This window comes from Tupaia chinensis, unplaced genomic scaffold (assembly GCF_000334495.1).
Source record: "Tupaia chinensis unplaced genomic scaffold, TupChi_1.0 Scaffold000247_1, whole genome shotgun sequence".
NCBI classification, from domain to species: domain Eukaryota; kingdom Metazoa; phylum Chordata; class Mammalia; order Scandentia; family Tupaiidae; genus Tupaia; species Tupaia belangeri.
The window spans coordinates 1,728,404-1,754,034 of NW_006159725.1; the positions used below are offsets into that span (position 1 = coordinate 1,728,404).

General features: G+C 49.9%; 1 protein-coding gene across 3 annotated transcripts in view; it reads left to right on the plus strand.

The window, feature by feature from the left end:
• SORL1 (sortilin related receptor 1) overlaps nt 1-25,631 on the plus strand; it is a 226,472-nt gene that overhangs the window by 156,408 nt on the left and 44,433 nt on the right. For all 3 annotated transcript variants that reach the window (XM_006148800.3, XM_027771985.1, XM_027771986.1), the window contains exons 24-30: nt 3,883-4,005; nt 7,383-7,502; nt 16,106-16,231; nt 18,951-19,058; nt 20,741-20,872; nt 22,193-22,324; nt 23,237-23,371. In XM_006148800.3, coding sequence (XP_006148862.1) covers nt 3,883-4,005; nt 7,383-7,502; nt 16,106-16,231; nt 18,951-19,058; nt 20,741-20,872; nt 22,193-22,324; nt 23,237-23,371 — 876 coding nt within the window. The remainder of the gene's footprint in view (nt 1-3,882; nt 4,006-7,382; nt 7,503-16,105; nt 16,232-18,950; nt 19,059-20,740; nt 20,873-22,192; nt 22,325-23,236; nt 23,372-25,631) is intronic.

Consider the following 25,631-nt stretch of genomic DNA (forward strand, 5'->3'; position numbering starts at 1 on the left):
TATTTATTGCTTAAGAGTTATTTTATTTAATTTTATTTATTATTATTAACTCACCAGAGAGAGAAGGTGAGAAAGTGAGAAAGCAAGCTGCCCGGTCCAGAACTCGAACTGCGGTAGGCCATGTGAGAGTCCAGTGCCTTAACCACCATGTCACCTGCTGGCCCCAGTGGTGGTTTTAATGGATGAGGGATGTGTGGTTTGGCATAGACTATAGGGCCGTTGGTATGCTTGCCATCTTTGACTGATATTTAAGGTCTAACTACTAAGGTGCATGGATCTATTTAGCAGGATTTGAAGAACAATAAACTATTGATCATGAATACTTTAGTAGCCACGCATTTTTAAAAAGAATTACTTATTTAATTTTATTTATTTATTATTATTATTTTTAATTTGCTACAGTCACCAGAAGGAAACAGAGAGGGACAGAAAGTGAAAGTAAGCTGCCAGGTCTGGGACTTGAACTGTGGTTCGCCATGTGAGAGTCCAGTACCTTAATCACCATGCCACCTGGCTGGCCCTTGGCCACAAATTTTAGCTATCTTTTCTTCACTTTCTAATAGCTTTGACCTCATTCTATCAAGAGAAACTTTGCCCTTTGGTTAGTCACGCAGTCACTTAGTACTCGTCGAGGGGCTGGAAGGTGGTGTGGAGGTTAAAGGCTTTGGATTCCCAGTGGTTGACTGGTGTTCGAGTCCTGGACCTGGCAGCTTGATTTCTCACTTTCCCTCTCTCTCTGTAGTCAAATTAAAAATAATAATAATAATAAATTAAATAATTCTTTTTTAAAGTACTTGGCGAGCGCAGTCTGTTCCAGGCCTGTGTCGGGCTCAGGGGTGTAGTGATGATCAAGGGGGACGTGGGGAGTTTACAGCTGAGGGGAGTCAGAGAAGGGGACAGGCAGCTGCAGCCGAGCAGGGGTGCCATGACGGAGAAGCCCGCGGGCGTGGAGGTGGGCGCCAAGGTGGATCGTGGCCGGTGCTCACGAAGAGCCCTGAGGGGTGTGAGGAGAGCTGAGCAGGGGAAGCAGGCAGAGGGTCGTTGGCCCTGAAGTGTGAGTTCGCCAGGGCTCGGGGTGGATGCAGCACGGGCAGGAAGCTGGTCCCCAAGACCTGGGAGGGCAGGAGAGGTGAGGTGAGGGAGGCTGGATGGCCAGGGTCCCGGTCAGCAAGGGCCATATGGACCTGACCAGAGGAGCAGCCGAGAACCACTGAGTCACAGGACACAGCTCTGCCTGTGAAAGGCTGAGCAGGGGGTGGCGTGGATGGGGTGGAGACGAACCAGAGATGAAGCCAGCAACCACAGCAGGAGGCCTCTCCTGATCATTTTACCTTGGGCCACCCAGAGGCTCCCTTTCCATTTTGCACCATAAAGACAGATTAACAGCTCCAGGTCACCCGTGGAGCCTGTGCCAGGTCCCTATCTGCTTCACCCAGAAAGCGCCATCAGGGGTTTCAACTCATTAAGTTCACCCGGGCCCCGCAGGGCTCCACGCCGGCCCTCGGCCCTTGTGGCTCCCTGGAGGTTATTTCTGAAGCCTTTCCTTCGTTATTTCCTCGGCTTCAGTGTTTGCCTCTCACACCCAGGGATAAGAGGTTACCCAGTGGCAGGTTTGGGAAAGAAAGCACGAGGGCTTCAGTGTCTGTCTGGTTTTTCTGCAAAGAGGACACAGTAAAGCCCTCTCTCTGCCAGTCTAAGGAAGGTGTGGCACTGGTGGGGAACAGCCAGAGCTCTTTCATAACTTGACTGCTCCTTAACAGATCTGAAGCAGGTAAGGGAGGGAGCTTAGTGCCCCACCCCCAGGGTGGCAGTGGAGGTGCTTCTAAGAAGGAGCGATTTGCAAGAGAACTGCTCAGACAGAATGAGGTGCAGTGGGACAAGAGGAGCAGACTAGGTGACCTTGTGTCCAGTGGATCTGAGCAGCATTCCTCCCCGTGCCTTCAAGTGTGGCTTCTCTTAGATGGACAGGCTGCCTCTTTATATTGCCCCCCCCTTTTTTTGAGAGGATTTTGCTATAGGGCGCATGCACTTGCCAGAAAGACAGAGAGAGACAGACAGACAGAAAGTGAGAAATTACCCCCCCCCCCGGGGGATGGCCACGCCAGAATTCCTTCTCCTCCATTCTCCTCTCGGGATCTTGGGCACGCACGCACATGCGCCCAGCATGAGTTTAAGCCACTGGTCTGGGACTCGAACCGCAGTCAGCTACATGGGAGTACAGCGATAGAGCCATTACACTAACTGCTGGTCCCCATATTGGCCCTTCTACTGGGGAGCCTGCAGCCCTTAGCGCTGTCCTCCCACCAGCCTCCCAGCTCTGCTGTGGCCTCAGCCTCAGTTTTCATGCAGTTTGAGCTCCAGCCCTTGCTGAGGTTGGAGCTGGCCCTGCCCTCTCCCTGGTTGGAGTGAAAGTCTGCAGGAACCCACTGTCCTGAACCCCAAGCGCTGCTTTGCTCTACTGTCCCCTGGGTCTCCCCACATGTCAACTAGGGCAGAGGTGAGATGAGGATTAGTCTGGGATCTGAGGTGGCCGACATGGCCCTTCCCTGCACTTGCCTTACTAAGGGAGCCCCTCGCCATGGAGGAGAGGGGCGCTCATTGGGATGGGGAGAGGCGCCCTGTGCACAGGCTGGACTGCAGGAGAGGGCCAGGTATGACTGGGTGCTGCGTGGGCTAAGTGAAGCTGCCATGGAAGGGAAGGGGACCGGGAGGAGGTTGGCAGCCACGTTCCTCCCTTTTAAACAGACTCCTCCAGCTGGGTGGTTGTCAGACGCTCAGGGTTTTGACACGAATCCCCTGCAGTCTTGTCATTTTGCATTCATCCCCTGCCTCCCACCACGAGCTCAATTACAGAGAAGAAATGGAGCCTCAAATAATAGCTGCCGGCATGTGGAACAGCGGTGCTGCCACCACGGTGCACCCCACCTCCGTCCCAGGATTCTGCCGTGCCGAACCGTCCCTTCCGTGCCAACCCTTTGGCTGCTCCCTTCCTCCTGCCCTTCTCGGACTGTCTTTCCCTGGTTCTAGGGATTGTGCTTAATCCCAGGAAGTCTATTCAGGGGAGGGAGACAGTCTCCTTCTGTCAGGTGGTAGGACAAGGTCCAGATCTGGCCTTTCTGTGGTCACAAGTGCATGGTCACATGGCCTCACCTACCTGTTACCGTTGAAGAAACTGAGGCTCAGGAAGATTAAAGTGAATTGCCCAAGGAAGCGGTCTAGAGCAGACTCCCACATGGCCGACTGCAGTTCAAGTCCCTGACCTAGTGGACATGCCCAAAATTCCAAGAGGAGAATGGAGAAGGGATTGCCGTGTGGCTGTACCCCCCTGGGTATGACCTCACTTTCTCTCCCTCTCTCTGTCTCCCTGGTGAACCTTGCTCCGTATAACAACAACAAAAAAATAAAGTCAACCTCAACTGCCTGCAGACAGCGCATTTTGAGAAGTTACCTCCATGCTCTTTTCTATCAGAGAGGTGTCGGCGTCTTGTGTGAAATCGGGCTTCCCTGATGGTAGCTTTGTAGATAAAGGCCTTTCTCTCACTAAAGGAAGATATCTTCTTGTTTGCAAACCTTTGTGTCTAAAGGGATCTGAGGAGGGAACCTAGCCCACCACTGTCTTTCTGGGCAAATGACGGTTTCTCCCTGTTCCCAGCCTGTTCTGATCTGGAAGCTGGCTGTGGACGGATACACTCTTATCTCCCTGGGTTGTAAATTGCAGGTTCTCATGCAGCTTTATTTCTTCTGTAAGTCTAGGATGAATTTCTGTCGTGACCATTGAAGTCAGCGTCCTTCTAGTTTTCCATCGGTGTTCCAGGGCTATGTTTTTGTCTGGGGGGAATTAACTATGCCTAACAAGTGTGTCCTCTGCCTCTCTCGTTTTAGCTACCACCGTCTGTGACCTGGACACCCAGTTCCGTTGTCAGGAGTCTGGGACTTGTATCCCACTGTCCTATAAATGTGACCTCGAGGATGACTGTGGAGACAACAGTGATGAGAGTCACTGTGGTAAGGGGCGCCATGTTCAGAAATCCTGTTCTGGAGGGAGGGTGTCAGGCTTGTTCACTAGCTGTGCTCCTGGGTGGGGGGCATGGAGTGGGCTGGAAATAAAGGATTTTGTTTTTCGGGTTTTTTCTTTTTTTTGAGATTTTTGCTATAGAGAGCATACACTTGCCCGAGAGGCAGAAAATGACAAATTACCCCCCAGGAGGGATGGCCATACCACAGTCCCTTTTCTTCCATTCTCCTCTTGGGAGTTTTGGGCATGCACACTCATGTACCCGGTGTGATTTTTTTTTTTCCTTCCTTTTTTATTATTTTTTTAAAGGCTTGCCTTAGGGCACATGTGCTTGCCAGGGAGAGAGAAACAGAGAGGGAGGGAAGGTGAGAAATCGCGCCCCCGGAGGGATGGCCACACTGCAGTCCTTCCTCTATTCTCCCTCTGAGACCTTGCGCATGCATGCACACGTGCCCAGTGTGAGTTCCAAGCCATGGTTGCCCATGTGAGAGTCCAGCAATGTAGAGTTGGCCGCGTGGAAGTTCAGCACCTTCACCACCACACCACCTGCTGGCCCCATGGAGGATTTCTTATACGTAGCAGGAGTGAGGACAGCCCATCTGGATGACCACCTGCACCCCTGCTGGGTCATCCCCCTCTCCGTTGGCTTCTTAGCCTGTTTGCTGTTTTTTTCTGTGAGGATTTAATTCCGTTAGAAACACTTGCTCTGGAGTTAAGAGGATGCTGGGTTCATGGTCGGAAAGATGGAGCCTGGAGCCAGCTCTCGTCTCTACCACCCTCTTGGGTCAGCCCGTGTTTTCTAGTCTGAGAACTGGGGAGTAGAGCCAGCTTTACCTAGGAGCTGTGGCCAGGTCGAACTGAGTCAGGAAGGAGAGCACTGAGTAGATTCAGGGCTGCCAGCAGAGGGCCGGCTCGCCCGTGCGTGAGTACGAGGTTCGCCTCCGAGCAGGTCTGTGCCCTTGCGTTTGTAAACTGTGTTTCAACCAGTGTCCTTCAGTACCCTCCAGAGGAAGTCAGCGGACGCTCCGGCATTGACCGGACACCTGCCTTCTGAGTGGACACGTTCGTGTGTAAAGTGTGTCACAATTATGACGAAGGTTTGGGACTCTAGTTCCATCCGTTGACTTTCCACATGCAGTGACTGAGGTCTCTGGTTGTCAGGAAACTCACTCAGTTGGCTGGTGTCAGGAAGAGGAACGGAAACCACATCTGCTCTTTCCTAATCCCAGGCCCTCGCTGTTGTGCAACCCCGCCGAGTTGGTTTCGTGAGACCAGCTAGGTTTACAGACCCTGGTCCCAGACTCTCGGGGGCTGACGTTAGGCTAATCTGCAGAGTGCGGCAGAGCCGAGGAGCCGCAGGCACGAGGGGAAGTGAGAACAGAGACCAGACGCCGACCCAGACATGGTGAGGGTTGGTATGGCCCTAACAGCTGCTCCGTCCCTGTCCATGGGGGCAGGTCCAGCCACGCTGTGCTTGTGCACATGGACAGGGCCTACTTGTGTAGGAGAGGCGATCGATCACAGCGACTGCAGTGAGGGGTGCAGGGGCTGCTTGGAACTCACATGAACACAAGTGAACTCACAGCTCATCCCGGGCCTCTCTCACAGACAATAGCCCCAGCTAGCTCTCGGAGGGTCTGTGTTTCTAGTCCATAATTTTCCTTCATTGAGTGCTAGGAAACACGTCCTTGGGGTTCACAACTGCTTTCACTCCTCCCGGCTGGCTCGCATGGTTGGGTGCAGCTAGTGCTGCTCCAGACAAGGAAGTCCCCCCCTGGTGGCTGTTTCCAGTCATCCAGGTCACCCAGTAGGCTTGCCTGGAGCTCTCAGCCTGTCCGGAGGCCACCCCATCCTGTCAGGACCCTCCTGGGATGCAGGCCCTCTTCATAAATGTGCAGGCTCCTTCCTCTTAAGTACCTGCCTCTTCACCTTTGTAGTCTGCCGGTCTCTTGAATTCGGCAACCAGGGCAGCTGCCTGGGGCCTATTTGCTGATCCTCTCTGAAATTCCACATGAAAGTTCCACGTTTCAGTCCATCTGGGTTCCTGTAACAAAATACCTCAGACTGAGCAATTTGTTCACCAGAAACGGATTACTCCTAGTCTGCGTCGAGACACAGGCTGATGTGGTACCTGGTGAGGGCCCATCTCCCCAGATGCCCTCCTCTCTGAGTCCTTGCTGGGCAGAGGTGGGGAGTACTTCCTTCGTCCCTTTTGTAAGAGCACCAATCCCATTTGCGAGAGCTCCATCCTCATGACGTCATTATCCCAAAAGATCCCACCTATTAATGCTGTCACATCAGTGATTACGTCTCAACATGCCAGTTTTAAATTTTAACATAGGAATAAATGGGAACATATATATGAATTTTCAACATTTGAATTTTCTCTGCCTCCAAACTTAGGAGAAACCAATTTCTTTTGTTTATAAATTCAGACCATAGCATTCTGTTTTAATGATCTCCCTGGAGCCTACGAAGGACTTGGCCAGAAAAGCCTGCTTTCGTGTCTTTGTTGAGCTGTGCTGGTATGTTTGCACCAGGCCTTGTAGAAACAGCACAGACACCAACCCCCTGGGGCCCTGCTACACGAAGTCCCCGGCTGTGTTTTCTCCGTTATGGACACGCAGCCCTGGCCCCACTTTCCCTGAGCTGAGCAACTCCCAGAGGTCGGCACACACAGGCCTCACGCCTCCCTCTCAAACCACAGGCTGCGTCTCTAGCCATTTTGCATTTCTTGCTAGTTCTACTCCCTAGCTGTCTCAGTTACTGCTTTCAAATCTTCCTCCCCTCACAGCAAGTGTAGAAAGGGATCATGTCTGTGGAGCGCACTTGGTTAAATAGATAAAGCTTTCTCTGTTGCTGAGGACCACTGGTTGGTAAGTGTCTAGAAATACCTGGGGGACCATCAGATGACCTAGTAGTTACGTTGCTGGACTCCCACATGCCTGACTGTGGTTTGGGTCCTGGACTGGATAGCTTAAAAACCATACTGGGTGCATGTGTGCCCAAAAATCCCAGGAGTAGCATGGAAGAGCAGGGATTGTGGTGTGGCTCTCCCTCCAGGGAGGGATTTCTCACTTTCCCTCTCACTGTCTCTGTCTCTCTCTGGTGAGTGCACATGCACCATGGCAAAAATCCTCCAAAAAAAGAGTCTTGGGGTATCAGTGTGTCAGCACATCATAACCTACTTGCAGCAATCTCACTGGAACCTACCCTAGATCTAGCCTAGGCCCTAGACTGTCCATTTCTGGTGCCTTCTCTGCCCATGCTCTCTGGATAACCCGTGGAGATGTGTTCATCTTTACTCCTGTGAGTTCTGGCAGTAGAGACAGAAACTGAGAAGCGCTGTCTGTGGTCTCACCTGCAGAAATGCACCAGTGCCGAAGTGACGAGTACAACTGCAGCTCTGGCATGTGCATCCGCTCCTCCTGGGTGTGCGACGGGGACAACGACTGCAGGGACTGGTCTGACGAGGCCAACTGCACCGGTCAGTACCTCCTAGCTGAGCGGCCAGCACTCCTGTGCTCCCGTGCTGGTTCGCGGCATGGTTCTAAACGACCATAAAGTCTGGGCTCTGAGGGTCAACTTGGCGTTCAGACGTGGCCTGGTTCGGGGCTTCTCCAGCATCTGATCTGTGATGAGAGAAGCTGCACGGTGTGAGCCGATAGTCCGCTTCCTCGAGAAGGTCTTACCGAGAAAGGCCGCTGCACTACACAGCGCTCTGAGCGGCAGAGCCAGTTTACGCTCCGACTTAAGCTTCGGACCTTCAATTCGCAGGCTGGCCCCTAGTTTGGAGGCCAAAAGATGAAAAGATTTAGTAACTATAAAGTTGCAAACTCCATGAAGGTGGGGGGACCAGGAGGTATGAGGTGGGAATAACGTTCTAGTTCTTCCACTGGGTTCACTCATGTTCGTGATGTTATTTGTATGAGGGAATGAATGAATGAATGATTGGAAGCCGTATCCATCCCAGAGTGGAGGCAGGGTGGCGGGAAGCATCAGGTAGTACCCGGAGTTGGTATGGTTGTGGAGTAATAACAAATTCTACTTAGTAACCATCACTCTGTATCCCATAATTATACACGATTATGACTTGTCAAAAAATACATGATGCGATGAGTAAATCTGCTCTATAACCTCCTCTGTGAGCTGTCATTCGGTTTTCCCTTAAACTCTGACCGGTAGAGACAGAGGGAGGGAGGCAGGATACAAACTTAACTATTTTGTGGTCAGGGCAGATTCCTCCTCCCCTTTTTTAAAAAGTATTTCCTCAGTTAATTTTATTTGTTATTATTATTTATTATTATTATTTTAATTTGACCAGAGAGACAGAGTGAGAGGAGGGGAAAATGATCAAGCAAGCTGCCAGGTCTGGGACTCGAACTGTGGGCAGCCATGTGAGAGTCCAGCACTTTAACCTCCACGCCATCGCTGGCTCCCAGATCCACTTTTTCCAACTGATAATTTGGTGGTGTTTTGCAGTTTATTGTGGAGTCGATGTCTCAGCCATCTGGGGTCGGTCGTTATTTTGTGAATTATTGGACTGATTTTAAATCCCACATCTTAACCTCCCCGGTGCCTGGAGAACCCCGACACTTCCTGCACTGTCCAGCATCTGGTGCAAAGTGGGCCACTAGTTGGTAAACACAAAGGCAGAGAAGGTCGTCTCAGATGTGAATGCCCGTGCGCTGCATCCTGGATTGGCTTTGGTTCTCGAAGGACAGGGGTGACCTTGTCCTTCCTCCCCTGACTTCCCATGACGCCCAGCACTTGCAGAGTGTGCGCTCAGAGTACCTTTAGGGACTGAGTAATTCCGGCAACTGTTTCACTCCCTTAGTTTCACTTGAGAGGTGACTCTTTTTTTTAAAAAAAGAATTATTTTATTTAACTTATTTTAACTTGACCAGAGAGGGACAGAATGAGGAGGAGAAAGAGAGCAAGCGAGAGAGAGAGAGAGAGAGAGTGAGAAAGCAAGCTGCCAGGTCTGGGACTCAAACCGTGGTCGGCCATCTACCACGCCTCCTGCTGGCCCCCTGGAGGTAACCTTATATGGCCGTAAGGAGGTCCACGGATCTCCTCGAATGCCATGTACATCACAGAGGATGTTCCATGGTCTGGCCAGATTGTTTCCCCTTGAAAGGTCTCCCATGTCCTTTCCTGGACAGCCTCATGTCTGCACCTCTGCTTCTAGAAAGACTGCAGGGCAGTGCCTGTCTGTGCATCCACATGCCTGCAGCAGGTGCAGCCAAGGTCCACAGAGGAGCTGCCGTCAGCCTGGAAGCACAGAGTGCTGTGTGGAGGCGTGGCTTTGGCCGAATGATTACTCAGTGAATCGGAGGGGTGCACGCGGGCAGCTGGCGTGTAAACTGCAGTGTGGTTGTGCATCTCGTTAGCACAACCGCTTTAGTCACACTGATGGTTCCCCAGCGTGAGCCGGTCTCCCAGAATGAAGTAATAACTTCGTTTCTGCGTGTGTGTGTCAGGGGTTGAGAGAGGTAGGGATTGTGAGAAACTCCCCTCTGGCTGGTTTGCTTCTGGTTGAGCTACCTGGAGGAAATGGAGAGTTCTTGCCACTCCAATGCCCCCCGGCCCCGTTCCAGTGTCTGTTCTTTCACCCCTTTTCAGGATGCTGTCCTCCATCACCTCAAAATAGTTGAAAGTCAGATGTGAGCTCGTGCTGCTGTGTGGCGTGATGCTTTGTTTCATGCCCTGCTATTAATAAGTTAAGCTACGTCCAGCGCCAAAGTGGGCAGGCCAGGCCACCTGCCCTCCCGGTGGCCTCAGCTACATGCAGGCCCTGTGCTATGTATTCTCTACGCTCCCTCCACCTGCCTTCCGTGAGACTGAGCTTTCTTAGGTACTGTCTTTGTTCCTTTCAAACCACCTCCTGTTGGTTTTGAATGTATATGTCTGTTTTTTTCTTAGCTGTTAACCTTTAGATATTTTTCTTTTATTTGAGAGAGAGATTTTTGCTATAGGCATGTGTGCTCAACGGAGAGACAGAAAGTTAAAAATCACCACCCGGGGAAGATGGGCACACAGCAGTCCCTTCTCCTCCATTCTCCTTTTGGAATTTTGGACACTCATGCACATGAACCTGGCATGAGTTTCAAGCCACTGGACCTGGGACTTGAACTACCATCGACCATGCGGGAGTCCAGTAATGTAACTACTGTGCTATCTGCTGGTCCCAATATTTAGACACTTTATGAGTATTCTTTTTTTGTCATAGAACATGTGTGCTTGCCAGAGAGAGAGGGAAGGTAAGAAATTACCCTCCCATGGGGGATGGCCATGGCGCAATCCCTTCTTCATTCTCCTCTAGGGATTTTGGGCATGCACAGGCACCTGGCATAATTCTCAAGTTGCCAGGTCCAGGACTGTGAAGCTGGACGTGTGGGCTACGGTGCCTTAACCTCCACACCACCTGCCGGCCCTCTTCTTAACATATTTCCCTTCTGGAGCCAGGAGGTGGCATGGTGATTGAGGCACTGGACACTCCCACATGGCCGATCCTGGTTCAAGTCCCGGACCTGGTGGCTTGCTTTCTCACTTTCCCTCTCTCACTCTCTGTGGTTCCCACTGGGCAAATTAAAACAAACAAATAAATAAATAAAATAATTCTTTAAAAAAAAAAAAACATATTTCCCCTCACCCAGATAAACAAGGATTTCACAATGCTTCCATTCAAATCTCTGTCCATGGTTCTAATTTTTTTTAAAGACTAAATAGATAGTATATTTTCATTTTATATGTACAAAATCCTAAAATTAGTGATTTTTTTTTTATAACCAAACTTATTTACTTAATTATTTATTTACTTAATAGGTCTGTCTGCACCTCTTCGCCACCACCTTGGCCTCTCGTGTCAAGCATCTTTCATTTACCTCCCTTTAGTGCCTCTTGGAGTAGGAGCTGTGGATGGGGAACTTTTTCCAGGTTTTTCCGTATAAACATGTCTGTACTTACCCCTCAGTGTTGAATTCAGACAGCTCTAGATTTCTGGGTTTGTAATGATCTTCCTTAAGGATTTTGATAGGCTTCTGCTCGTTGTTTCTGGTCTCTTCTGTGCTGACTTAAAATTCCGCCATCAGATTCCCTGTGCAAATGACGGCATCCTTTTTTCTGTCGTTCTCGTCGAGGTTTTGTTATTGTTGCCTAGTTTCACCTCTTGTTGGAATTATTTTTATTTATCTTGCTTGACACTTGTTTTCTTTGTAAGACCTAAGAATCTGTGTTTTTGTCAATTTTGAGAAATGACCATCACTAACTCTCTGGCTATTCCCGTTGGCTACTCCCCTGGTCTGGTCTCCCGAGACGTCCTTCTGCCTTTTCTTCCGTTGCCTCTTTTTGTGGTTCACTCTTCTGCTTTTTGTTTGTTTCTTTGTTTTTTTTGTTTGTTTCTTTGTTTTTGCTAGAGGGCACATGTGCTCACCAGAGTGAAACGCAGAGGGAGACAGAGAGGGAAAGTGAGAGATTACCCTCCTGGAGGGATGGCCATGCTGCAGTCCCTTTTCCTCCGTTCCTCTCTCAGGATTTTGGGGATGCATGCACATGACCCTGGAGTGTTTATCAAGCCACCAGGCTTGGGACCCAAACCACAGAGTCGGCCATGTGGGGTCAGCTGCCTTAACCTCCGCGCCACCTGTTGGCCCACCTTGTGCTTTTATGTTTGCTCTCTATTTATGGCTCTGCTAGAATTTGAATGACTCCTTCAGATTTATTATTATTATTATTATATTTTGCTACAGGCCATATGCTCTCACCAGAGAGAGACACAGAGAAAGAGAAAGTGAGAAAGCAAGAAAGAGAGAGAGAGAAAGAGAAAGAAAGAAAGAAAGCTGCCAGGTCCAGGACTCAAACTGCAGTTGGCCATGTGGGATACCTTGCCACCTGCTGGCCCCTAACTTCAGATTTGTCTTCCATTTCAACGATTGTCTTTTCAACGGATTCTGTTGGAATCTGCTGTTTCGCCTATCTGCTGAACTATTTTTATTTCCATGACTGTATTTTTTTTTTGTCTACGTTTTCTTTCAGGTTCTTTTTACAGTCTTTTCATTGTTCATTCTTTCTATTTTCTATTTTTTTCTTTTAGGTAATTAATCATCAGAATGTGTTTATAGCTGCATGTCCATCCCTCACGCACTGCCCAGTAGTCTAGCGCTTTGTAAGATGAGGCGGTCCTTTCCTCGTGGTGCTACTTAATTTATCTGCTCTACCCTCCTTATGTATGGCTAATGCTTTTCATCAGGTGTTCTGGCAGGTCTTGATGAGTCAGGAGAGATCTAAGTGAAAGAGTAGATTGTGGGGTGTTTACCTGTATTAGACTGATATTCCAGTTCCAATTGTTTACCCCACTAACCCTGCCATTCTTACAGTCACAGTGAGTTGTACCATGCAGAGGATTCTTTTTTAAGAGAGATTTTTGCTATGGGATGTACGTGCTCGCCAGGGAAACAGAAAGTAAGAAATCACCCTCCCAGAGAGGATGGCCATACCACAATCCCCTCTCTAACATTCTCCTCTTGGGATTTTGGGCACACACACACATGCACCTGGCATGAGTTTTAAGCCACTGGGTCTGGGACCCAAACCATGGTCAATTACGTGGGAGTCTAGCGACGTAACCCTTACGCCATCTGCTGGGCCCCATGTAAATATTCTTATTTCCCCCCAGATTCCTTGGTCTAGATTGAAGTCATCCTCTGCCATCCTGAGCATTAGGAAGTTTACATGTTTACTGGGCATGCATTAGTTACCAGGCATTCAGAACGAAGGAGCGAGGAAGTCCTCGGAAGGCAGAGAGACTCAGGACGAGGGACCGTGTCGTGCATTCCAGTCATCCCTTCCTACAGGACCGACATCACACAGAGAAGAGTCTTTCTGAGCTCAGCTTCTGTGGTGGAGCCTGGAGGTCCCAGACGTGCCTCTCAGAACTGTCATTTGGAAACTCCACTAGCCTGCTGAGATCTCAATTAAAAACAAAACGTAGGACCAGCAGTTGGCGTAATGACTATGGTGCTGAACTCCCAGGTAGTCAACTGTGGTTCGAGTCCCAGACTCAGTGACTTAAACTCACGCCAGGTGCATGTACCTGCATGTCCAAGATTCCGAGAGGAGGATGGAGGAGAAGGGATTGTGGTGTGGCCAACCCCCCCCCCGGGGGGGGGTGTAGGAGTGTGTTTGTGGCGCCCCCCCCCCCCCCCGGGTGGTGATTTCTCACTTACTGTCTCTCTTTCTGGCGAGTGCACGTGTCCTATAGCAAAAACCACTCAAAAAAACAATATAGGCTGATTAATAACCAGTAGATTTTCATAGCGATCAGTTTAGTACAGTGAGTAAGGGTTCCATGAGGAATTTAAAGTCGGTTGGGCTGTAACAGCAATAAATGAGAAGTATGCCGAGTGGTGGCATTAGTGGGGCAGAGCCATGGAACACGCGTGACACATGTGACACATGTATTCCTCTTATCTGTGTTGTGTGCTTTAAAAAGATGCTTAAAGGATTCTGAATGCCAATGGCTGCAAATATCGAAACTTCCTGTAGATTTATTTACATGCAGCCAAATACAACCTCAGAAAGAAGAGAAGGGTCAGATAATAGACTAATACTTGTTGGAAAACTGGTTTGATAAACCAGGTTTTTACATATTTCTGACCAATACAAAAATAAAAAATAAAAGCAAAAAGACTGTCTCAAATTCAGGAGAAGTTCTAGAGAATACACTAAGCCAGTTTTCCCAATTTTTGAGCAGCATATTGCTGTCCATCTCAATTGAATAAAAAAAACTGTCGTTTGGGGTCAGCAGGTGACACGGTGGCTAAGGTGCTGGACTGCCACAAGGCCGACTGTGATTCGAGTTCTGGACCTGGGGGCTTGCTTTCTCATGTTCCCTCTCTCTTTCTTTCTGTCTTTCTTTGGTGAGGAATTAAAATAATAAGAAGAAATAAAATGAAATAAATAATTCTTTAAAACAAAAGCTCTAGTTTGCTGTCAACAAGCCGCTTTGGTTTGCTTTGCCTCTTTCTGTTGTGAAGACATCCTCTCCACACAGTCAGACCAAGAGAGCCTGTCTGTCTCGGTTCTGTCCGTGCGTGCTGGCTATAAACAAAGCTGGTTCTGGCTTTCACGCAGCGGTGAACAGACACACACGGGCTTCTGTTCAGAGGAGGAAGAGGAAATCCGATGGAGAAGGCGGTGTGGGTTGGAGGCAGGTGCTACACATTTGAACTAGTGTTTGAGAGTTTGAGACGTTTCTAAATGCCTTCCAGGTGGCCCTGGCCCACGTGTGCAATGAGGCTGCTCATGTGTAGCAGCCTGTTTCACCAGCACCCTCTTTTCCTTTAGAGATTGTGGGGGACACCACACATCATTGGCCGGTAATGTCGCTCTCGACGCCGCCGACAGACAGTTCTGGGTTTGAGAACTGCTTTATTTGTGATTTCAGATGAGTATTTTATGTTATTTAGGCCTGGAATTTTTCACCTTTGAAGCTGGGTAGTTTCTATTTTTTTTTAAAAGAATTATTTTATTGAACTTTATTTCATTTTTTAAATATATTTTAATTTGACCAGAGAGGGACAGAGTGAGAGAGACAAAGAGAGAGAAAGCCGCCAGATCTGGGTCTCAAACCGTCATCGGCCACGTGGGAGTCTAGCACCCTAACCACCACGCCACCTGCTGGCCCCAGAAGCTGGGTGTTCTTAAGAATTAGGAAGTTATGGCCTTTCAGCACTTAGAGGAGCCCTTAGAAATCAGCATGTTGGCATCGAGACCTCCGGACGGTGGCTAGATCGGGTCTGAAATTCAGTCTCCTCCATACACGACCCCTCTCCTTCCTGCCCAGGGCCTGGATGTGGAGGGTCTCTGTGAGAGGATCCAGTGGCGCAGTAGGGAGAAACGGTGTGGGCTTTCGGCTTCGACAGCCCGGTGTGATTGTGTCATCATCTATATAGTTTCTTGCTTTTTATCATTGAAACTTCAAATTTAATGTTCATATTTACATCAAACCCATATTAGTTAGGCTGGTATAAATAATATAACCATGTTCATGTTTTTCCCCCAACCCGAATACGCTGTATAATTAGTCTGTTCAAAGCTATTACTGTACCCATTATCAACAGATAATTTTCCATTTCTGTGTTTAAGTGTTTTATTTTATTTTTTCCCGATTCCCTCCCTCTCAGTCCTCATTTCCCACCTCCTCCTGCACTGTCTCTAGTACCCACCATTGTTCTCCTTTCAATTTCTGCCATAGAGTGCAGACATTGTGTGTGTGTGTGTGTGTGTGTGTGTGTGTGTGTGTAGTTTTTTTTTTTAAGAGAGAGATTTTTAAGAGAGATTTTTTTTGTTTGTTTTAGGGCATGTACACTCACCAGAAAGAGAGACAGAAAGTGAGAAATCACCCCCCAGGCGGATGGCCACGCTGAAATCCCTTCTTCTCCATTCTCTCAGGATCTTGGGCATGCACACACACACACACACACACACACACACACACGGCACGCACACACACACACACACACACACACACACACACGCCCAGTGTGATTTTTAAGCTGCCGGGTCTGGGACTCAATCGTGGTTGACTTTGTGAGAGACCAGCGACGTAACCAATACGCCTTCTGCAGGTCCCGACATTCAGTATGTATTAAGTGGGGACATACAATGCCAGTCATTCATAGTCTGGCTTGCTTTGCCTAGTAGTAAATCTTCCCTGTTCATCCACTTCCCGTGTTTATTGCAGCAGTATTCACAATGGCTAAGCATCGTCTCTAAGTTTCTTCCCCTCTCCAAGCCCCTTTCTCACCAGTGAGGGAGGAACACTGCACCTCCAGGGTCCTTGTGGAACGCAAGGGTCTTTGCACGGTAGTGATGGCTGATGCAAAGTTCCTAAACCTGTACCGCCCAGTCGTTGCCTCCAGAGGAAGCCGCCCTCCCCTCAGGGCTACCTGGTTCCTGTGGAGGAAAACTCGTGGGCCCGGCAGTCCATACCTCACTGCGGGGTGTATACGGGCCTCATTTTCAGTCCACCCTGTGGGCCCTGGCGTGGAGCGGGCTGTGACTGTGTCTCTTCTCCTTTCCTGACAGCCATCTATCACACCTGCGAGGCCTCCAACTTCCAGTGCCGCAATGGCCACTGCATCCCCCAGCGGTGGGCGTGCGACGGCGACACGGACTGCCAGGATGGCTCTGACGAGGACCCTGTCAACTGTGGTAAATGCACCCGCTTCGGCTCCTGCTCGGTCTCCCCCAGTGTCTGCTGCTCAGGGAAGGGAGTAGCAGACGGGCCAGGAGATGACTTCTGTTCCTGAGCCACGTTTCCACTTTGACAGCCACACCAGCCCCTGCGTTCTGTGCTGTGTTGCCCTGTGATGTAGCGGGTGTGTTACGTGGCCTGGTCCTCACACACACACTAAGGGCATAAAATGCCTTATTTTATCCCAGGTCTTTTGCAGGTTCTCTGTCCTTCCCTTCTGTCAAACATTCCAGATGTTTGGATCGTAGCTGGCGTCTGTGTGACCTTACACCTCTCCACTTTCCACACTATAATAGCGAACAGAGATGTCCACATGTCTGTATTTTCCTGTAGTTAGCGTTGCTATGGAAGATGCCTATTCACCATACCTTAACTACACCCTCATTTACTCAGTAGCTTGCTGGTGGGCATTTGAGTATTTTCTATTTTTAGAGGTTTTTGCCTTAGGGCATGAGCACTTGTCAGGATGGGAGCAGAGGGGAGACAGTGAGAGGGAAAGTGAGAAATCACCCCCAGCGAGGATGGCCGTGCCACAATCCCTTCTCCTCCATTCTCCTCCTGGGATCTTGGGCATGCGCGCACACGCGCCAGGCGTGAGTTTCAAGGCCACCGATCTGGGTCTGAACCGTGGTTGGCCATGTGGGAGTCCAGGGATGTGACCACTACACCAGCAGCTGGCCCCCTTTTGAGAATTTTCAGTTTACTGCTATATATGTCCTTGGAGATGAAGGCTTGTTTGTGATTCGAGGTATTTCCTGGGAATACCTGGGAATGCTCTTCAATAGAGAATTAATGGATTAAAGGTTCTGGTCAGTTTTCATGATTCTCTTAAAATGTTTCCAGATTTCATTTACAAGGGGTTAGACCCAAATGCCTTTGCCAATAATAAGCAGATACTTTAAAAATTAATGGAGAGGGCATTTTATGAAAAAACTATATATGGATTTCAAAATAATTTTTGCACCAAAATACATGAGTACTTTAGTTTGGTTTTCCACAAACAGGGCTTTTTGAAGTCCCCTTCATTGTGTGTTTCTGCAAGCCTCTCCTTGGTGTTACATTGTATCTTTTCATTTGTTTATATTAATGAGTGTATTTATGGTCAAATAGTTTTACTCTGTACCTCTTTTGTCTGTTGTATTTTTTCACTTTTTCAACCTAGTGACATTAACATTTCCCTAAGTTGTGGCACTCATCTGTTCTCTCCGCTTTGTTCTTGAGTAATTTCCTAGGACTGGTAACTTTTTACAAGATTAAGATTTTTTTTTTTTTGCTTTATCTTAATTTTCATGAAGCTGCATGTTTCTGTTTGTTTGTTTGTTTCTTTATTTATGCCGTAGGGTGGGTGCCACCATGTCCTTTTTTTAAAGAGATTTTTGCTATAGGCCAAGTGCACTCGCCAGAGAGACAGACAGACAGAAAGCGAGAAGTCACCCTCCTCCCCACCAGGGATGGCCACACTGTAATCCCTTCTTCTCGGGATTGTGAGCACACATGTACATGCACCCAGTGTGAGTTTTTAAGTCACAGGGTCCAGGACTCAAGCCATGGTCAACTAACTACGTGGGAGCCCAGCCACGTAACTATTATGCCACCTGCTGGTCCCAGTTTTCATCAAACTACGTATTCTACCAAGAGCTCGATTGACAAAGACTGTGACTGGCCTGTTACAACAGATTTTCTTATATTTAATTATCAGAGAGTGTGTCTGCTTGCCAGAGAGACATAGAGACAGAGAGATGGAGAGGGAGAGAACACCTCCATGTGTGGGGTGGTCCCTTCTTCTTTTCTCCATTCTGTCAAGGTTTGGTGCATGCAATATGCCCAGTGTGTTTCTGAAGTCACCGGGGTTGGGATTTGAACCAGTTTGAATGTGGTTGGCTGTGTAAGGTCCAGCTTCCTCAGCACCAGGCCTTGGGCTGGTTCTCGAGCAGATTCTTTGTCTAACGTCTAGTTCTAACTCTCTACTCAGAGTGAGGCCTGCCCAGCGCAGAAACTCTGGGCCAAACGTCACAAACTCTAGTTTCATTTCCCCTGAAACGGAGCCACACGAAACAGCCATGTAAAACCCCTCAAGCTCTTAACATTTCCGGACAGACTTTCTCCAGGAGGGCTTCGCTATAGTAATCCCAAAGAATGGAGATGATGAGCAATTTAAAGAACTTGAAAGAAAGAGTAATTTATAATCAGGATTCATGTCCTTTTTTCTATTCACTGAAACTTTTTTCTCTTCTAAAAAAAAATACAGTTCAGGGGCCAGCAGATGGCAGGTTGTTTGGGACGCTGGACTCCCACATGGTGAACTGCAGCTGGAGTCTCAGACCCAGCAGTGTGAGGCTCACGCTGTGTGTGTGTGCCCAGAATCCCAGGAGGAGACTGGAGAAGGGACTGTGGCATGACCATCCCCCTGGGGGGTGATATTTCACTTTCCCTCTCACTGTCTCTCTGCCTTTCTCTGGCGAGTGCACACACCCTACGGCAAAAACAAAAAAACACAAAACAATACATCTCTTCCGGTGGCGTTGCTGGGTCACGGTGTGTGTAGTTGTCATTTTTCTGGCTGTTGCCCAAGGCCCTCCCTAAGGGTGGTAGAAATGACTGCCTCGCCGACAGCGGATGCGAATGCTTGCGTGTGTCCTCTCGGTCATTCCTCTCTGTCACTGAACTCAATTTCAGAGAAGAAGTGCAATGGGTTCCGCTGCCCGAACGGCACCTGCATCCCCTCCAGCAAGCACTGCGACGGGCTGCACGACTGCTCGGACGGCTCGGACGAGCAGCACTGCGGTGAGTCGGCCTGCCCCGGGAAGCACCACGGCCCTCGCGCTGGTGAGGGGAGCGCACCTCCCAGCTCATGACCTGCATTTTCCCAGTGCCTGATTGCGCTTAGCTGTTAACTGAGCTGACGGCAAGTGCTTGTCCAGCCTCTCAGAACCTAATTGTGGTGGGGAGACTTGGGTGAGGTCAAGGAGAGCAGGGAGGAGGGGAGCGGGGCACTTGCATGATTAGTTCATCCCTCCATGCAGGTCGGTGTTTAGCTGCCATCTGTTCTGTGAACTGACCAGGTTCTTTCAACTTGAAGTTCATTTTTATCTATTTCTTTCCATGAAAGTGAGAGACAGGCCCGCACACCAGGATCCCCTCCAGGGCCCGGCTGACCAGGATCACATGCACACAGGAAGGAACCTGCTGTGTTTAGGGAGGTCCCAGGATGTGAACCCAGGACCTTTCCCTTGTGGGTCCCGCTGTGCCACTGCCTGGCCCACAATGAGATTTTTCAGTTGACAGTTCTCTTCCTTGACTAGGTTTATTAGTCACTGGTTATCACTTAGCAAGCACTTCAGGCAAGGTCACCCTCTTCCTCTCCAGTTTTCTTAGACCCAACATGGTTGTCTTGGGTCAGTTGTGCTTGTCTTTAGGGACACACTGCAGTCACCGGAGAGAGTTATTTATTTTTTTAATTTTAATTTTTCCTAGTCTCCCCCCTGCCCAGGGCACATGCACTCACTGGAGAGAGATAGAAAGGTAGTAAGAGGGAAAGTGAGAAATCACCCCCCTGGGGGATGGCCATGCTGCAAACCCTTCTCCTCCATTCTCCTCTTGGCATTTTGGGCATGCATGCACATGTACCTGGTGTGATTTTCAAGCCACCAGGTCTGGGACTTGAACCATGTTTGGCCATGTGGGGAGTCCAGTACCTTACCACCACGTCACCTGCTGGCCTCTAAATTACCTTCTTAATGGTTCTGTTTCCAGAAGCAGTCAGATTGGGGATTAGGGCTTCAGCATATGCATTTTGGGGGGACATGGTTTAGTTCATACACCCTTACAGGAGGGGTTTACCAACCCTGTGTTAGAGAACCCGTATCATATTTTTTTTAAAGAATTTTTTTTCTATAGGCTGTGTGCGCTCATTGGAGAGACAGAGTGACAGAAAGTAAGAAATCACTCCTGGGAGATGACCATGCTTCAGTCCCCTCCCTTCTCTCCTCCATTCTCCTCTTGGGATTTTGGGCACACATGACACATGCGTCCAGCATGAGTTTTCAACCACTGTGTCTGGGACTTGAACTGTGGTCAGTTACGTGGGAGTCCAGTGACATAACCATTCCGCCATCTGCTGGTCCCCAGCCTGTATCACATTGATGGTGGTTAAGGTCATGGCCTCGCTGTCGGACAGCGTAGGCTTCGGTTTGGGGTTTGCTCTCTTCTGCCGTGTGCTCTCTGCAAGTTCTTAGTGCAGCGACCACATCTACTTGCCTTCGAAACAGACTCCGTAAAAATCTCTCAGAAGGTCAAGGGCATCATGATGTGATTTAGCCAAGCTCCAGCCCTGGGCTCGGCCAGGCACAGGCTCCAGACACGGCAGCCCTCGCCATGTTTCCAGCTGCACTTCTGTGCGCTTGCCCAGGGCTGGAGCAGGCCGCCAGCCGCAGGTGCTAACGACCTCCCCTCCCGGCACCCCTCAGAGCCGCTCTGCACGCGCTTCATGGACTTCGTGTGCAAGAACCGCCAGCAGTGCCTGTTCCGCCCCATGGTGTGCGACGGCGTCGTCCAGTGCCGCGACGGCTCTGATGAGGACCCGGCGTTCGCCGGATGCTGTGAGTGGGGCAGGCGGGGAGGTGACTGTGGTCTCAGAGGAGCCCGCACGGGGATGTGTCCACCCTGGGGTGCACCTCCATCCAGGGCACGGGCCAGCTCGCCTCTCCTAAGGAGACTCCTTTGGTGGCTTAAGGAGTGTTTCTTGCTGCTGGTTGGTGCAGGCGATCCTTGAACAACTGGGTTCGCCAGCATCAGTGCCCTCCCGCATGGTCAGAGAGCTGCGGGCAACCTCGGGCTCCCCACAGAGTTGACTGCCGAGAGCCTGCGGTTGACCAGAAGCCCCGCCAACGGTCTGTGAACCCACATTCTGTATATATGTGTCACATAGGATGTTTTTACGGTAAAGTAAGCTAGAGAAAAGGGACTGTTAACAAAGTCACAGGGGAGAGAAATACATTTGCGGTACTGCATTTCCCAGTATATTTATTGAAAAGATCCAGATCTAAGCCGACCTGTGTAGTTCAAACCCGTGTTGTCCAAGGGCTGACTGTTTATGTATAAAGGGGAGGTGGGGAAGAACTCAGGTCTTGGCTCGGTGTCCCCTTGTGTGAGAGGCCCTCCCAGCCAGTGCTGACTGAAGTAGCGCCCCGTCACTCCGGAGCCCCTTCCTGGGCCCGCTGTACTCTCGGCACTAATCTCCACTTCACGTGCTGTGGTTATTTTGCTGCCGCCCCACCCTGGAGTGGGAGCTGCCCAGGGGAGAGCGTTGCTCTATTCAGGCCGCGCCCCGCACCTGCAGCCCCGCTGTACGTACCTGGGTCCCTGGCTTTGCTCCAGCGGTGCCATGTGTGCCTCGACTCTTCCATTCGTGTGCTCACACTGCTGTGACAAGGTCCCACGCTGAGTGGCTTCCACAGCAGATCTGGATTGTTCCACGGTTCTGGAGGCTGGAGGTCCCAGGTCAGGGGTCAGCAGGGTGGGTTTCTGCCAACACCGCTCTCCTTTGCCAAGTGCTGGGCGTCTCCCCACGCCTGCACACGCCTTTCCTCCGCACACGCGTGTGTCCACACTTCCTCTCTAGGCAGGCCAGTCATGGCAGGGTTTGAGGAGGGCTCACCTTGATGGCCTCGTTTTCACTTTAATGATCTCTTTAAAGATCTTATCTCCCAATAGCCCCATTTCTGAAGTACTGGGGATTAGAACTTAGACACGTGAATCTAGGGGGCTAAACTCAACCCAAAACATTTCTCGGCAAAGAAGGGTAGACCGGGTTCGGTTTGCCTCCTGCTTTCAAGACGCCCTTTTCTAGACAGACCCTTGGAGGAGGGCACGGGCTGTGTCCTGCAACCTGGGCTCTGTGCTTGTCTGTCCCCGTGTAGCCCAAGACCCCGAGTTCCACAAGGCCTGCGATGAGTTTGGTTTCCAGTGCCAGAACGGCGTGTGCATCAGCCTGGTCTGGAAGTGCGACGGCATGGACGACTGCGGCGACTACTCCGACGAAGCCAACTGCGGTATGGGCGCTCAGACCGGCCTCCTCACCCCGACCTTGCCGTCCCGGGGCTCCGGTGTGCAGGGGGTGTCCAGCTGCACACGTGCATGCAGACGGCTTGCCCCTCTCCCTCCTCAGCAAGTGCCTGCAGCGCTTGAATCCCCCCTGAGAACTGAGCCTGGGAGTGGAACCTGCCCCTAGGGGTATTGGGAAGGTGTTATTTTGTTTCCTTTTCTTGCCCCACTTGGGAAGACCACATTCTATATGAGGAATAAGGTAGATAAAAAATGACAGGAGACAGAGAAGTGGACCTCTCCCCAGTGTATAGACTACCATGTCATAGAATCATCATCATTGCGTCATCGTAAATAATCAGGCTAGGGACCAGCAGTTAGCGTAATGGCTATGTCGCTGGACTCCCACGTAGTCGACCACGGTTCGCGTCCTGGACCCGGTGGCTTAGAACTCACGCCGGGCGCGTGTGCATGTGCACCCAAGATCCCAAGAGGAGAATGGAGGAGAAGGGATTGCGGTGTGGCCATCCCCCCTGGGGGGGTGATTTCTCGCTTTCTGTCTTTCTGTCTCTCTGTGTCTGTCTGGCGAACACACGCGCCCTGTAGCAAAAAGCTCTCAAAAATAAATAAATAAATAAATAATCAGGCTTTTCCTTTGGCAAAGTATCAAAATTATAACCCAGGTTATTCTCAAGGTATGGGAGTAGAGGTCAGAGGAACGTGAGTCGGGCTAGGGAAGGTGGGCTCTTGAACTTTGTGGGTGCATTTTATTTTTGGCCCATGGGTCTGTGAAGCCGCCCCGCCTTTCCCTGGCAGGGAAGTATGAATGGCCCGGGGACTCGGTCTGATGAGGCTCACGGTGGAGCTCTGTGCTCACAGTGGTGTGAGGGAAATGACCGAGGCTGTGGTTCTCTCCCCAGAAAACCCCACGGAAGCCCCAAACTGCTCCCGCTACTTCCAGTTCCGGTGTGAGAACGGCCACTGCATCCCCAACAGGTGGAAGTGTGACCGCGAGAACGACTGTGGGGACTGGTCTGATGAGAAAGACTGTGGAGGTAGGCGGCTTCGGGCTCCCGGGTCAGCCATACCGTTTAGACACACCGGGAGAGCCCACCTGTCGGCCTGGCTTTAACTTGGTCTCCTCGTGCTGGGCCTGTGCCTTAGAGTTTTGTGTCTGGGGAGGGAGGCTGAGTTCTTTTCTCTCCCCACTCTCATCTTGCAGTCACTGTGCTTGGTCTCTCCTGGGGCCAGGGGCAGTGAGAGGTCCAGAGTCCTGCTACTCAGTCTAGACCAGTAATTTCCACTGCTCTTGGAACTTGTTAGAAACGCAGAACCTGGAGGCCAGCAGGTGGCATGGTGGCTAAGCCGCTGAACTCCCACATGGCCGACTGTGGTTCAAATCCTGGACCTGGTGGTTTGAAAATCATGCCAGTCGCGTGTGCCCAGAATCTCAGGAGGATGGAGAGGAAGTGATTGTGGCATGGCCACCGCCCTGAGGGGTTATTTCTCACTTTCCCTCCCTCTGTCTCAATCCAGTGAGCATACATGCCCTATGGCAAAACAAAACAAAACAAAACAAAACAACGAAATGCATAACCTCAGGCCCGCTCTGGCCTACAGGGTCAGAATCTGCACTTTATCAAGGTCCCAGGTCCTCTGTGTGCCATGCTACCTGTGAGGGCCGACATGGATGGCATGCTTGCCCCCCCACCACCACTACCATGTGGCTTTGTCATCTCTGGGCAGGTCTCAGGGCAGTTGTGCCTGTAAGGGGACAGCGTTTAGCCTCGGCAGGACTTCTCTTAGCCTTCCCCAGCCCCTGCACACAAACTCGTCCAAATTTTAGCCCACGTCAAACGTAGTACGTGAGGGGGAACCAGCAGTTAGCGTAATGGCTATGTCGCTGGACTCCCACGTAGTCGACTGCGGTTCGCGTCCCAGACCCAGTGGCTTAAAACTCACGCCAGGCGCGTGTGCGTGCGTGCCCAAGATCCCGAGAGGAAGCTGTTTTTATGAAGAGACATCATAAGACAGTAAAGAACTAATCCACAAACTTAGAAAAAGTAATAAAACCACAAAGGGCATTATATATGACATATAGGGGAAATCTACATATCAACAAGTAAAGATAACCTACCAGAAACAGGGGCAAATAACAAAAATAAGTAACTTAAACAAGAGGAAATACAAATGGCCCACAAAGTTATGAGTAGAAGCTTAAATAGTAACTAGGAAAAGAAATTTAAATAAGGAGATACCATCTGATACTTCAGAGTAGTGGGAAAGTGGAAAACTTGTTGCTTCTAAATGTTGACAGGAATGTCATGCATGATTACTAGAGAGAATTTAAGTTGTACAACCACATTAAAAATACTTTAGCATTTTACTTGCGATGCATATTCCCATGGACTAAAATCATTTCGATGACTAAATATATTTCCCAGAGAAACACATATCTATGCATCACAAACATGTACAAGAAAGGTCTTAGCAGTATTAAGGAAACAACAATTAAAAAATCCAACTATGAATAAATCAAATAATGTCCATTAAGAGATCATTAAAAGCGTTTGGAATAGTCATAGAATATTTCACAGTGCTGAAAATTAACTAAGTAATTGTACAAGTTAATATGGATAAGTCTCAAGGAAATAATGTTGCATTAAAAAAAAAGCAAAGTAGAGTATACTCTACTTAATAATTCCATGCTCAGGGCCAGCAGATGGCATGGTGGTTAAGGTGCTGGACACTCCCACATGACTGACTGTGGTTCAAATCCTGGACCTGGTGGTTTGAAAATCATGCCAGTCGCGTGTGCCCAGAATCTCAGGAGGATGGAGAGGAAGTGATTGTGGCATGGCCACCGCCCTGAGGGGTTATTTCTCACTTTCCCTCCCTCTGTCTCAATCCAGTGAGCATACATGCCCTATGGCAAAACAAAACAAAACAAAACAAAACAAAACAACGAAATGCATAACCTCAGGCCCGCTCTGGCCTACAGGGTCAGAATCTGCACTTTATCAAGGTCCCAGGTCCTGTGTGTGCCATGCTACCTGTGAGGGCCGACATGGATGGCATGCTTGCCCCCCCACCACCACTACCATGTGGCTTTGTCATCTCTGGGCAGGTCTCAGGGCAGTTGTGCCTGTAAGGGGACAGCGTTTAGCCTCGGCAGGACTTCTCTTAGCCTTCCCCAGCCCCTGCACACAAACTCGTCCAAATTTTAGCCCACGTCAAACGTAGTACGTGAGGGGGAACCAGCAGTTAGCGTAATGGCTATGTCGCTGGACTCCCACGTAGTCGACTGCGGTTCGC